Genomic DNA, 16,270 nt, shown 5'->3' with positions numbered 1-16,270 from the left:
CCAAAAGTTGTCGATAACACTACCAGTCCAGTGCAACACATCAAGACAGCTGCATTATCTTTTCCGTACGGCCTTTTTTCTTCTTCAAAATATGTCGACTTCTTCATCCTCTCACTCTTTTATTCTATAGTCCTTTTTATTAGTATTATTCATAAGTAGATTGTTGCATTTATTAAATTCATTCAATGTTTTGGGCTGTAGTAAACCTGGTTCCAGCTCATTGAAATTTCAGAGGCTGCAAGGAAAACAAAAAAAAATAAACAAAATTTTATGTGGATTGACGAAGATGAAAAAATAGTACATAAAGGACAAAGACATAACCAGAAAGGCAGAAACAAACGTTTTAATCCTTATCAAAATGTTGTTAGCCTAATGATGTCCTTAGTTCAAGTTATTAGAATATTATTTTCTAATTTATAATATTTAAAAGCTAACTCTGGATCCGGAAGAGATTATGGTTAAGTTCGGAATTTTCACTGTTAACAAAAAACCTGAAGCTTGTTGTTATTTATCTACCAAATTTTAGGTGAAAAACGTGAAGGTAGGTTTTATCAAATACTTGGAATGTGGACAAAAAAGCTTTGCTGTAAGTTCGTAACATCCACACAAAACAAAAATATGTATACTCTTAAAAATTGATAGGATCCGTGTTGGCTGAGAGCTGTTAGAACTAAGTGAAGATTGTGATTTATAAGCCATCGTGCAGATTGTTTCATCGTACATGTAAACTTAATTTTTCAGAATTGTATGAATTTGATAAGCAATAGTGCCTATTCATGGATATCTACGGCTACCGCCTTTTATCCATTCTTCTACGTTCTAACATTCTGAACAATTATCATATAAATAAACATTCGTGCAAATATAGCTAGACAGAGAAAATTCATATCTCCTTATCTTTTATCAGAACAAAAAATGAAAACTCCTTGAGCAAAAAAAAAAAAAAAAAACTCCGCGTTGCAACTATTTGATATAGACACTGTTGACTTGAGGATGTAATAATGGAACAACTTTCTAAATATAAAGGTTCCCCACCAGCAAAGGAAATAGTAGACGACAACTTCTTAAAATAATGTTCTTAATAAATCTATATTGCAATGATGTATTTTTTTAATTGAAATTTTAATCATCCAGATAAATGGAGATTCAGATTCGATTATAAGCCCAGAGTTGAACAAAAAATTTCAATTCTAAATATTATAACCTTAGTTTCTTACCTACTAAATCTGACACATTTCACTAGACCGTTTTTATTATTCTTAAGAATTAGTCGTCATTCTCAATCATTGATTATGACCATAGAAAAGTGAAGTTTTCCTCATTGTCATAGATATCAGGAATTCCTATGCCGTCTCCGAAATAGCTAGCTACTGATGATCGCGTCGAAGCTATAATCGTCATTGTCTACGAAGTGCTAAAGAAACAAGAGAATAAGGTTACCCTTACGGAAAAGCTTCGCCTTATCGCCACCAGACTTGAATTTAACGCCACACACTAATTTACTAGGGAAGACTCTAACGACCTGCACAGAGAAGCCAACCAAGTATCATTACCAAGAGCAAATCAAATGACCATAGCCGACACTGGAATGTGAGCTTGACTCAAATTTGAAACCGCCACGACCAAAAAAATCGCGACGCTAGTGCTGTCTTTGAGAACCGAAGAAACAGAAGCCTATGACCCGCAACTGCTAACCACATGTGTCGATGGGGTAAACAACATAAGAGAACCCCAAGAGTCAAACTTTTGAGAATATAAAGTTGTCGCCAATTCTGGGAAGTCTCGAGCAGTGACAAGAAAAGGAATCTAACATGAAGAGAGTTACGTAGCTGCCATCAAGGGCCATAGATGACCGCATGATGAGACAGCTCGAGTAGCTATCATGCACTATCACACACTGTGAACAAAATTAGATATCAACTCTAACTGCATATCAAACCCTCGATGCACCTCTGATAAGAACACACGACCAGAGCTCACTTGATTTAACCGAAAGGAAGACGAGCCTCATGACACTGAGAGGACCGTGAATCCAGATTGACGAACCCATACACCATCTCCGAGAAAATTGCAGAATCTCAACAGAAACAAATCGAACATATATTCCATCAAACCCTAAACTCGAGCACCAAGACCATGTTCTAAATAGAGAAAGTGATGAAATTGATTCAGTTTTAAGCCCTAAGACCCAACTCCCACCAACAAAATGACACTGCGTCTCTTTGCTGAAACTTGAGAGCAAGTTAACCACCATCAGCGTTATATCGCCTCTCGAGCGGAGAACTAACCGAAGGGTGCATCCTGAACTAGAGGTCACAACAAAGCGAATATGAGGAGAAGCCAAGCGGGAGCAAAAAAAGGTAGAAAGGGTAGAAAAAATCATGTGGCGCCGACATGTACCGGTCGGTTGCCGGAGATGAAGTTCAAGGCAATAAGATTTGAGAGGTTAGGGAAAGAAGAAAGAACCGATTTCGAATGAGCAAAGGATGTTTTTTATTGCATAATAAAAATAATTTGCATTCTGTGGGTTTTATATTTACATTAGTCTTCAGCCGACATACCGTATATATGTAATTTAGTGCTTCAAATTAAACCTAGTCTAGCCGAAATGTTATTCACATTTTAAAATAAGATAATTCTCATGATATGGGGGTGATTGGTTGGGTTGTAACTGTAGAAAATTTATTTTAGCATTTTGTCTGTAGGATTTTTAATTTGGCTTTAAGTGATGTAGCTTTAAAATTTCCTACAACTAAAAAAAAAGAGCTTTAGAAAATAAGATGTTTACAACCATTTTTTGTGTGTTTTTGCTGTAGCTTTAATTTTTTAGTTGTAGCTTTAAAAACCAAGATAAAACATGATTGGTAATATTTAAGGTTGTAGATGAAAATTAAAGCTAAAGTCACTTCCTATAACCCAACCAATCACTCCTAGATCAATCACGTAAGTTTTTAGTTCTCTATTGTCATAGTGTTTTGAAACGGACTCAACGGTTCAAAAAGACGTGATTTAATGCATAGTATTTATTATTTATTAGCTAGAAAGTTATTACGTCCTAGGGTTTCCGACTTGACTAATACATTTATATTTTTTAATGTAAACTACTTTTGGAGTAAGGAAATGATATGACACAAATATTTTTGACACAAATATTTTTGACACAAATTCTTTCTACTTATGAGAGTTCAATTAATTCAACAGACTGGTGACTACGTACTCTACCACAGATTCGAATCGGGACCTGCACGTAGCAAATCGTACAAAGTCAAAACAGTTACGATATTAATTTCATATCGTTAATTCTTCATCTTCTTTATGTTTAATAAATAAAAAAATTAAAAACCAAATCTAGTTGCGGAACAAAAAAATCTATGAATTTCTAAGTCGTCACATCATGTTTAAAAAGCAAAAGTAAAAATTAGAAAAACAGTATCTCGTGTTCCGCGTTGTAAATAAAAAGATAACAAACTTTTAAAAAATAAAATCGTAGTTACAGTACATCCACCAACCTTTCTCGTAGGTAAGCTACAACTTTATGTGTCCCTGGCTCTCTTTCGACCATGTATATAAGTTGATAATACTACGAGGAACCATTGAGAGATTTGGAAACATCTGAGAAGACGAGACTAGAAATTTCATCAAACAATGATACAAACAAGAACTATCTTTTCAAACTCTTACTACACCCCAAACAATGTCGCACTACTTTTGACTTAGAAACTTCTCACTATAATATTCTTTCTTTTTACAACAACACAAATCTAAAATCACATTTCAAGAATCACAATGGTGGATTCATCACTTGGTTCCGACAAGAAGAAGAAGGGTAATAAGCAGCCTGTGTACCGTGGAGTCCGCATGAGGAGTTGGGGCAAATGGGTGTCCGAGATTCGTGAGCCACGTAAGAAATCAAGAATCTGGCTCGGGACTTTTCCCACGGCGGAGATGGCCATGCGTGCTCACGACGTGGCGGCTTTGAGCATCAAGGGAACGTCTGCCATTCTCAACTTCCCTGAGCTTTCTGATGTTCTCCCTCGACCCGCTTCTCTCAGCCCTCGTGACGTCAGAGCTGCGGCGACCAAAGCGGCTCTCATGGAGTTCAATACGACGGCGTTTTGTCACGATAGTGAGACGAGCAAAACGGAGGCGTCAGATAAAAGGTCAGAGACAGAGAGTGAGGGTAACGAAACCGCGTCGCTTAGTATAAGGTCGGATAGTGAGACTAGCGAAACGGCGTCGTTCTCTGTGACGAGCATTGACGAGGAAAGTTCAGTCTCGGACAATTTGGAAAAGATCGTAGAGTTGCCAAGTCTAGGAACAAGTCTAAACGAGTCTAACGAGTTCGTGTTTTTTGACTCGTTGGAGGATTTGGTGTACATGCCACCATGGTTACATAGTGGTATGGAAGATGATTTTACGTATAACAATGATTCTCCATTGAACTTAGTTTTCGAAGAAAGCTTTTCTTGGAGTCAATTTCCCTGATTTTTTTTTGTAATTTTTTTTGTTGTTTTCCCGTATTTGCTTGCTCTTTCTTTTCTTTCTTTCTTGGTTTAGTTTTCATGGGATTCTCTCTGTTTCTTTTTGCTTTGCACGAGATATCTCCAAGATGATGCTGTGGAATTGACAACTTTTTGTTATTCTCCTTGTCTAGTCGGTGAAACGAAAGTTGATGAAATGTGTAAGTGTGTACGTTATTGGGTTCAGAAGAAATAATAACGGTAGTGTTAGTGTGTGTTTTTCCGACCTTCTAATTTTTCATAATCTTGCAAGATCTAACAATATTTTATTTTTAAAGAATGGTATGTAGTAGTGTTAACGAATGAATGAGGTTTCACATCGATAATTAACTAATATATAAATAAATATGGTTAATTTACTTATTATTAATTGGTATCAGATCATTATGCAAGGTTTTGAAAACCGGACCGGACCGGCCGGTCGAACCGGTCCGATCGTGACTCGTCAAAGAAATCGAGTCCGGTTCGGTTTAAAACCCGGATTTGAGAAAAACCGGTGAAACCGGCTAAAAACCAGTAAAACTGGTGACCCGGTTCGACTTTGAAACCCGGTTCAATAGAAATCAACATATAATTAATGTATTTTCAATTATTATTAAAATATAATATTTCATAATTAATGTTTAATTTTTACTGTTTAATTAGTTTTCTAATTGATTCTTTTTTTTTTGAAGATTTGTTTTTTTTAAATCTCTTTTTGACTCTCATATTTTATTCTCATTTTTCTATATTCATAAAATTTAAGATTTTTAGTTGTAAAAATAAATAAATATGTAATTTAAACGGTCATTCATTTTTTTTTAATCAATTTTAGTTGATATAGTATTCACTTGTATATATAACTAAACTTATGGTTATTGTTTATTATCTAATTAATAAAAGAAAACATAGAACATATTATATGTAGAACTACATTTTAGGTCTATATAGTGTAATTATATGATTATTTAGATTTATTTATTTTTCAATAGAAAATCCGGTTCGACCGGTTGAACCGGTCCGACCACTTAACCAGCAACTTTACCGAGTCGGTATCCTATCCGGTTTTAACAATATTGTCATTATGTGAATATTGTTCTCACAATTGCTCACATTAAATGTAAGAGTGAGTATTAATAAATGAATGGAATTTTACATTAGCAGTTAGAAAAATAATTAGGTAACTAGATGTTGATCCGCACAGTAGATGCTATTTTCAATTTTATATGTATATATATATATATATATTTATTTATTTATTTTAGGTACTTAGTGGTATACATTTAATTTAGTTATATATTTAAATGTTTATATAAATATTTCAAATATAATAATTTATAATTTACATGTTGTAAACAATCAATTGCTTAAAACCATCACAAGTATTTGTTGCTTCTTATTATATATTCATTTTATTGTATTTGCATTTAGTTATTAAAGAAATTAATATGTGCATGAAAAAATATATTAAAATTATTTTGTATTTAATTTACGTTAAATTTTTACCCACCCTTTAAAATTTATTTTGTTTTAGTAATATTTTTACGTTTATTCATTTTACATAATATATTATTGTATATACAAAATCTAAGATATGTTAACTTTTATACATGTATTGTAGTCTGTCCTCATATTATATTTTTAACATAAATATTTTATATTTATGAAAATAAATTTATAAATCTATCAATTTAATATAATTTTATCATATGTAGTTGAATACAATAATTGTATTTTAATATGATTGATTATGATTATAAAATAGATAAAAGTATGACAAAAATTTTATTTTTATTTTTATAAACTATAACTGTATATATATTAATGCATAATAATATTTCATTGCTAATTAGAAAACTAGTGAAAATATTTACATAAATATTTTGAAAATGAATATATTGTTAAAATATTTAGATCAACATAATAATTTTATTTTAATATGATTAACTTTGATTATATAATTGATAAAAACATGATAGAATATTTATTTTTCATTTTATAAATGACAACTAAAAATATTAATGTATAATAATATTTTAAAATTAATCACAAAATTAGTGAATATATTTACATATAAGATTTTGTTAAAATCTTTTTAAACAGGTTTTTCAAAAAAATTAATATATATATTATGATTAAAGTAGTTCAAAGATTCTATATATTATTGGTTTTATTAATATTCATTTAGTTAAAAAAATTAATGGTGATCCAACTTAAAAATCACACATGAATTGATGTTGTGACTTATATTTTAATAAAATAAATATATAAAATATATGTATAATTTATTTATTACCCATGCTTTTACATTGAAATCATTCCAATTGGTAACATGTTGAGTTAGAAGAGAATTAAAGACAAAAATTATAATTCGATGTAATTTGCAGTAAAATTATGGATAAAACTAATTATAGATTCATGTAATGAGTTGCCTACAAAACATATAAGTTATTATATTCACAAAATTACTGATTGGTAATATGTTTTTATATAAATTCATTTTAAAATTATGAATACAATAATAATCATATTTTTTATAAATTAAATTAAATAAAGTACAAAACAAAATAGATTATATTAAGTAATTTAATTAAGGAAGTATGATTTGTGTTACTCTAACAAAAGATATACCTATATATTTATGTAATTTAATGTAGGCAATGTTTTTGTTACCAAATAGAATTAGCAATTAAAATTATATGAATAATTTTGTTTAAGTAATTTAAATGGAAATAATAGTTTATAAACATCTTTGACTAATGAGTAAATGCAAGGTATATAAGTTCTTTAAAAATATTTTATGAATTGACAAAATCTAGACGTGAGACAATCATAGATGTATTAAATTACTAAAATTGTTAAAAATGTAAAAGTAATGTAGGATCACGAACACAAAATCGTAAATAATACCTCAACTTCTAATACATTGAATTTTGTATAATGTTGAGTTAACAATTGAATTATCAATTAGTTATATATGAATAATTCAAAATTGCAACTCAAGGATAAAAAATATAACTCAAAATTTTTAAACTAATTTATAATTGGCAACATCTTGAGTTGTGTTCTTAGCTCAAACTCAATCGATTGTAATTTATGTCCCCGATCAAAATAAGTCTTGAATTGTACATGTGGCCCCAGCTGTGTAACGTCGTGCGATTTGATGTTTGACATACCCCACGACACAACAATTCAAATTTTGACATTTAATTAGTTATAAGAAAATGTAGCGATTATTAGAATAAACACAACTGATGTATAAGTATTGCATTGTTTAAAGTTTATACTCCGTTGACAAAAAAAAAAGTTTATACTCCTCTCTCTGTATTATTTTAAGAAGTGTTTAAAGTTTTTACGCAAATACTAAGAAAATACAAACTTTTATGTAATTGGCTTGGTTACATAAAATAACATTAAATAAAACTAATTCATTCAATAAAAAAAAGATGCAGTATTTTATAACTGGTCAAAATTTTCAAATTACATTAAATTTCACACTATTTAAACCCTAATTTTATTCTATTTTATTTGGGTTTAGAGTTTATTGATTAGGATTTAGGGTTAATATTTAGGGGTTCGGATGAGATTGTGATAAAGTTTAGTATATATGAGTTAAAAGTGGAGTAATGTTTATTATTATGGTATGTGGATGAGGTTAAAACCCTATACTATTTCAGCGATATGGGATAGATCACTTAGTGTATATGTATACGGTTAACAAACGTATGATGTAGATGAATCGTTCTTCTTTTCTTTGAGATATTTTTATGGGATAATGGTAAATGGGAAGGGTATAACCAGATTAATTAAGGTTTATATTTGAGTTTATAGTTTATAATTGGGTTTAAGGTTTATTGATTAGGATTTAGGGTTAATATTTAGGGGTTGGGATGAGATTGTGATAAGGTTTAGTATATATGGGTTAGAATTAGGGTAATGTTTATTATTAGGGTATGTGGATGAGATTATAATTCTATACTATTTCAGCGATATTGAATATAACATTCAGTGTATTTGTATATGGTCAATAAATGTGTGACGTGGATGACTAGTTCTTTTTTTTTGAAATATTTTTTATCGGATAATGATAAAAGAAAAAGTATAACCGGATTAATTAAAGTGTAATTGTTAGTTTTTTATTATGTCAAAATTATTGTTATTTATTTAATTTATATCCAGTAATTGGCTATTCAGAAAATAAATCATACAAATAATACATACCTAAATTGTACACAAAATGCAACTTTTTGTTGAAGATTGGGACTTGGGTACTAAATTAATCTTAAATCAAATAAAATTTACATAATGGGGTAATTAATTAAGCTATCATCAACGAAACACCATATTTGTTGCATTTGTGTTTATATAATTATATGTAATTTCCCCCTAAAATATTTATCATATTAAACAAATTAAATATTTGATTTCATGTTTATAAAATATTTCTTGCAAGGTGCAAACGCAAACGATATATGGAAACAACTTTTTCATCATTATGTTTATTAATTAACATTTTCTAGTTGTAATAAATGGTGTGGTTTCATTTATGAAAATATTATATTGCAACATGCAATCGCCAACGCTAGTGGAAAACAACCGAGACACATATCCTATAGTCTATAACCTTTTTATTGTTTGACAATGTATAAGGACGATTCTATGATATTAATGACAGACACGTTTAATAAATGTCTTTTACCGAATATAATAATACTATAATACCCTAAAACAATATAAAACTTTCGAAAAGAACCATTATGATGTAAAAGTCGAGTAGAATAACATTTAGTCATTACCTAGCGCCAATAACGTTATTGAGCTTTAGAGCACACTGAAGCACGTACATACAGAGCCGGTCCTGAAATATCAGAGATCCTATTTAAACTAAAAATAACACTATTTTTTTAAAAAAAATATCATCAAACTAATTATTTTTAAAATAAATAATCTTATTAGTTTAATAGATTAATTTTTTTTACTTATACTATGTTGATAACACGGTTTGAATTTTTGAATACATAACAAGTTCAAAATAATATAGCTATTGTAATAAAAAAATTAAAATTTTAAAATATAAACTTAATTGACATAAAGGCAATAGTCTATTTATTTTAATTATAATATTATAGAAATAATTTAATAATTTATAATTATTTCAATAACTAATTTTGAAATATACATTCACTAGATATTAATATATACATAAATAGTAGAAAAATCATATGAGTTAAATCATGCCATGTGTAATTTCTGGCTTTGAATGATCAATATAATTTTCTAATGAAAAAGGTAAAACTCGCAAGAAACTGATTTGATCAATGTTCATCGCTAAATTTATTTTGTATATATATATATATTTTTTGAAAAAGATTTTATTTTATATTGTACAGAGATTGATTGATTAATAAGTTGATTTCTGTTACGAAACGAACGTGGATCAATAAGAAGAAAACAAAAAGAAATCTTAAAAGCAAAAATGTATTAAAGCAAATACTAGTTTGTCATGTGTAATCTCTGGCTTTGAATGATCAATATAATTTTCTAATGAAAAAAGGTAAAGCTCGCAAAAAACTGATTTGATCAATGTTCATCGCTAAATTTATTTTGTATATATATATATATATTTATTTATTTTATTTTATATTGTACAGAGATTGATTGATTAATAAGTTGATTTCTGTTACGAAACGAACGCGGATCAATACGAAAAAAACAAAAAAAATCTTAAAAGCAAAAATGTATTAAAGCAAATACTAGTTTAGGGTTTTATATTTTTATGGGAATAAATAAATTAACAATCCATTAGATCATATTTATATTAGTTTCAAAATTCAATTTTCTTTTTTTTCATACTAGTGTACATAGATTTAAAACACTTCAAGAACTAACAGTTACCAATGGTTTACATTTACCATTAGTGAATTTACAAAGGAAACAAAAAAGATCAATTCATTATGGTAAACAAAAGGAAGAAAAAGACAGAAATAAATTCAATTTTTTTCCAATAATACCACAATAGTTGTCGTGTCCCCAGTTACATTTCAATGGTACTATTTTGTTTCATTTTGTGTCCTTTTGAAAAGTTAAGATCGCATCATTGGTCGATGATAGTACTGATAGGGGATTAAATACCCACCGTCTAAGTAGATTAAGCATTTTAAGTGTGCGTTTAAGATTTTAATTATGTTGGACCCAACTACGTTTGTTGTTTGAAAGATATTGTTGGTCATGCAGTGGGTTTTCTGAATATTAGTCGGATCCTTTTCGCTAGAGGCTAAGAAATCAAAAGAAAAAGAACCATTTGCATTGATGCAATTGAAGAAGGAATTCGAACCTCTATATTTTTTTCTTCCAGTTGAGTGATTGGATTGCTAATTTTCTTCATTAAAATTCATATATGTTGCATTGAATTTGTATCTTCATTGTGTTGTATCTTTAATCTTTTGGTTTTATTCTCTCATTCTTTTACTGAGGTAATATAATTTATCTGATTATCTCATGTATGAACATTGCGTCTTATAGATAGATTATATACAATTTTTTATTTAACATGTGTTTACCATGACAAAACTTTGTTTTTCCAAAATATAAATTCCAGTTTGATATAGAATAAAATAATTTACATATATGAATGAGGGCTATATTTGACTACTCCAATCAGGGTTTACATCATTGTAATACTGATTTTATCCTTAAATGCACCGTCCAAAACAACCTAAATGCATGCAAGTCATGGCTATTGAGTATTTTTTGACAAATGGGGAAGAGCATATGTGAAAATTAAAAAGAAGAAGGCCACTTACAAGTCTACATCACAATTCACAAATGGTGAAATCAAATAAGGGGTAACGGCACATTCTACTTTAGTATGATCCATTCAATTCACAAGTGGGTGGGTGGGGTTCTCTTAGGGGTGGGCGTTCGGGTACCCGTTCGGGTTCGGGTCGGGTATTTCGGATTTTCGGGTATTTCGGTATAGAGGTGTAGAACCCGTTCGGGTATTTTTGTACTTCGGGTCGGGTTCGGATATTTTTAGTTCGGATTCGGTTATTTCGGATCGGGTTCGGATATTTAGATTTGGAAAAAAAAATTAAAATTTTCATTTCTCAAGTTTCTTGTATTTAAAAATATAACTTTCAGTTAACTAATTTTTATTTCTAATAGATTGAATGGTTAATAGATTTGGACATAACATTTTAAAACTAAAAAGACACTAATTTAGTTATTTTTAAAAAATTTTGGATGTATCTTTTTGTTAATTTTTGAAATAAAAAATTTGACATGCATTTTAAGTGAATAACAAATCATTTTTTTCCGTAATTGTATGTATATCATATGATCTTAAAGTATGTGTAGTATCAATATAAATATTTTATATAAAATGAGAGATATAAACTAGAAATATAAGGTTAATTATACATATGTTCGGTTATCTTCGGATATCCATTCGGGTTCGGGTATTACCCGTTCGGGTTCGGATATCCAATCTCTCCTTATTCAATACCCGTTCGGGTATTTTGCTACTTCGGTTCGGATTTCGGTTCGGGTTTTTCGGATCGGGTTCGGGTGCCACTTCGGATATCGGGTAAAGTGCCCACCCCTAGGTTCTCTAGTTGGGTTATGACTTATGATCGTCGCATAAGATCTCCTCCCATGAATTGTTGCATTTCAATTTTAATTTCGGCCAACACTTCTTATAGTAAATTCCATATTTACTTTATGTTTCTATTCATTGATAGCGAAATCATAACAAGAGGGTTTACCGTATTTTAACTGTTGTGTCGGTGTTGTTTTTATTTTTTCTTTTGGGTATCACTTTATTTAATTAAATATTGAGATCCACATGTAGAGTTTGGTGAATCTTAAAACGCTGCTGGAGTAGTGTATATAAACTATATGAGGAGTTCATAATGATTCTTTTTCTGTTACGTCCTGATAATCTAGATTTCATCAAAGACTGGCTCTAAGATATTTAGGATTGTAGACAATTTATAAATAATTTATGTTAATAATTTAGAAATTTTGTTTTTATGTATGTTATTTAAAAAAAAATTAAAATCATAAGTCTATGTTTCACTTGCTTATATCCAAAATTAACTTTTTCAATAGTGTCGTGTTAGTAGTCCGAAACCAGAGAAATGTGGTATTTCAATATTTACATACCTCCTCAAATAACTTTACTCCTCAAAACTGTGCTATATTATATCAAGGCATGATATCCTCGCACCAGTACTCTCTCTTCAAATTAGTATCATTTCATCCTAAACAAGTTCGGTTATCTCACAATAATACTCCCTCCGTATTTTAATCCGTTTTTTAATATAAGTATGAAAACTTTTGTAAATTAATATATCTTAAAATAAAAAATCTAAATATGAAAACTTTTGTAAATTAATATCTCTATAAATTAATAAAATTTCAGAGTACAACATTATTCATTTATAAAAGTTCTACTGTATATGAAAAACATTTTACCAATAATGTTTGGATAGATTATTTTATATTTATTGATATATTATATAAATTTATTATGATCTGTGGTTTTTAATTTATTATTTATTACTAATAAATAGAATAATATTTAATATATTAATACAAAATATATTAGAAACTCTATTGAAAAATCTATTCTGGTTAAGATTCGATTAAAGGAATAAGTTTTAAATCAGAAAAATTATATTATTAAATATATTATTTAAATTAGAAAAGACAAACATACTTAAATATATGTTCAATAATTATTTTAATGGCATTCTAGTGTAAATAAGTTGTAAAACTAAGGATCATTTCTATTTTGTACTTCTCTTAATATACTAGATTTTGAATCCGCGCAACCGCACGGGTATCGCCTTCACTTATATATACAAAAATGTAATTTTATCTCATTAGTGATATATATGTATAACATTAACAGTATAGCTAAACATTTATATGATTTTTTCAAACATAATAATTTTATATTTTGTACGATGTAAATTAATCGTTTCAAATCGTCACATGTATTTTTTTGTTTATATTATATATTTATTTTATTAGATTCACATTTTACTATTAGACAAATTGATATCTAACAAATTGATATATCTATCTTAGGGGACGCAAAAAAGTTTTAAGAAGCTAAAAATAATAATTCATTATTTAGTCATTTTATTTGTATTTATTAACAAAAAATATATTTATTTATTTAATTTGTTCTTGTTTATTTTCTTATATCTAGTAATTTATAATTCAAATGAGGTCATTCATTTCTAACGTGTTATTGATCAATGTTGTTTTAATATTGGCTAATGGAAATGAGTTAATATAATTATTTATCATCTCTTATTTATTTGAATGTATAACCTGTAGATAATTGTAATATACTTTCATATTCTGAAATCTGTTTTAAGAACTAATGTAATTTGAAATATTTTTAAACCCGTGCAACCGCGCAGATATTTGTTCTCATTGTACTTTAGATTTTGTTTACACATTATTTTTGTTATATATTCTAAATATTTATCATATTTCCAAATGTATATATGTTTTCGTTTTAGAAATGTGAAATATAGAATCAAACTACCAATTTGATTTGCATACTCAACCTGAGTATTGAGTAATTTGATGACAAAAAAAAATTGCGTTCAACATAATACATGTGTTTTTTTTAATATTTTAATAATATAAATATTATATCCGCAGAATTTATTCATGTTCTTTTATGAAGATTAGTTTTTATTTTATGAAGATTAGGTTTGTATATGGAGATATTTGAATCTTTAAATACATCATAAACGTATTTGTTTCAAACCAATCTAAAGATGCAAACGATCATCACCCGTAACAGTGATACATAATACATCAAAGTAAAATACCAAAGCTGCAAAACATTATCACTAACTGCTGTATCAAGATGCTTGCATATGTGATAGACATGTGTTGTATTATGTCGAGGAAAGTTCTACACACACAAAGAGCATGTTCATTGATACATCAATACAATATTCTGTTAGTTTCAATCAGCTGTTACAACAAATATAGTGAAATTATGCAATAAAAGTTCCAAAATCAACATTAAAATTATGTAATAGACTTTACCAAGAACCTTGCCGAAAGTCTTAGTGAGGTGATTGATGGTGGGGCCTTCCACCCCTGCTTAAGGATCATCTTCTGCCTTTGGAGATGGATTGCCTTTGGCCATTTGATGCAGTGAGTAAGATCCTTCTTGGGAGGAAGAGGTCCACCAATACAAAATGCTTAGGCCTTCTTTTTCAAATAGAAGGTTCGTTACGTTCTCCTGGAAATATAACACAGCATAACATAAAATTACGGGGGAAAAAAAGCCATAAACATGTGTATGTAAAAAAACCTTAAAAACAAACTGATTGATATTGTCTTCTTGGTAGCAGCTACCTTTACTCCTTTCTTTGGGACTTAAAACCAAATCTTAGCCTAGAAAACTAATCTTCCTAATCCGCATCTTTCTAACAAAAACACACACACAAAAGTAGCAAATGAGGTTCTTACCAACAAATACAAAGCATATTTCCGATGACTTTTTTAATTGTCTAATTATTGTGAATTCAAGCTGTAATCACAGAACCATCAAGTAAATATTGCAACGCTTTATTAATCAGAATCTTAAGACATATGTAGATAATAAAAATAAGAATTCAAAGCTACATTCATGAATCTTCAGTGTGAAACTAAGAAACAGAGTATACCTCACTCAGTTTCAGCTCTAATGTCTCTCACTATCAAATGAAAGTTAATTCCTCTACAAACAATCGTTTTTTTTGTCGCAAAGAGATAAGCTTTGGAAAGAAAAATAATATAGATATCATAAAGCTGAGAGTTTTATGCATCCACCACAAAATTCGATAGAAATATCTCCAAACACAAAAGGACTTGAAGATAGAAGAAAAGAGAGAGTAGAATCTCAATATACAATGAAGAACATGATCCGATGAGGATGTAAACCCTAATAATAAACCTTAGTTTCAACTGAAAAAAAAAATGGAGAATCGGAGACGGAGAAATTGAAATTTTACCGGGAAAATCGCTTCGAAGGATGAAGCGGGTTTTAGGGTTTGGTTTAGCCATCAAAGCTTCCTATGATGTTCTCATGACGAGCATGGTGATGACACTGATTCCCACTGGTTTTCAGATTTCACAATCTCTCCCTTGTGTCTCAATATGCTCTGGATAAATTATTTTTTATTTTATGATGAATTTTAGTAGATTTTGAAGCAATGTATGAGTTTTGATTATTCATGATTAAGCATGTATGTTATGTTTTGATTATTCATGATTTTGAAGCAATGATGATTTTATATATTGACTAATAGACGGTTCACTTTATATGGTGACTTCTGTTTTAATTAATTACTCCATTTCATTATAAGTGGTGTTTTAGAAATATATTTTTATTGCAAAATAAATGATGTTTTCATTATTTGAAATTAATGTTATTTGAAATTAGAGATCTACTTTTTTTTTTCCAGTTTATTAAAAAAAGCCAAAGCCCATAATCTTACAACAACCTAAAGACCCAAACTAATGAAGCCCAGGTAAAAGATAACCATACAAAATGGGTCCAAGCCCATTACATTAAAACCGACCACCGACAACACGCGTCTCGACCTTTAACACGTGTCACGAAACCGCGTCATCGCCACCGCCCAGAGAGACTACGCCGGAATTAGGACGGCGTCCCATCGGCCACACCAGGAGCATGCATCTACGCCGCATACCACTTCATCACCATCGCTTCTTCCAACGGAGAGCATCAA

The 16,270-nt window shown here is 29.4% G+C and overlaps 1 protein-coding gene and 1 long non-coding RNA gene across 2 annotated transcripts; one reads left to right on the top strand and one right to left on the bottom strand.

Moving 5' to 3' along the window:
- Positions 1-1,201: 1,201 nt before the first annotated feature.
- LOC103834511 (ethylene-responsive transcription factor ERF043) lies at positions 1,202-4,740 on the top strand. The gene has a single exon (XM_009110581.3). It carries the CDS (start codon positions 3,787-3,789, stop codon positions 4,483-4,485), a length of 699 nt encoding a protein of 232 aa, XP_009108829.1. The 5' UTR covers positions 1,202-3,786; the 3' UTR covers positions 4,486-4,740.
- Positions 4,741-14,440: 9,700 nt separating this feature from the next.
- On the bottom strand, positions 14,441-15,699 carry LOC108869383. Its single transcript, XR_001955710.2, has 2 exons — positions 15,530-15,699; positions 14,441-14,775 (listed from the first exon to the last, which is right to left on the bottom strand). It is a non-coding gene; the product is annotated as an uncharacterized LOC108869383 (long non-coding RNA).
- Positions 15,700-16,270: the final 571 nt, after the last annotated feature.

This window comes from Brassica rapa, chromosome A08, assembly GCF_000309985.2.
Source record: "Brassica rapa cultivar Chiifu-401-42 chromosome A08, CAAS_Brap_v3.01, whole genome shotgun sequence".
Classification (NCBI taxonomy): domain Eukaryota; kingdom Viridiplantae; phylum Streptophyta; class Magnoliopsida; order Brassicales; family Brassicaceae; genus Brassica; species Brassica rapa.
Note: the sequence above shows the minus strand (reverse complement) of the source record. Positions and strands in the feature narration are given on the sequence as shown.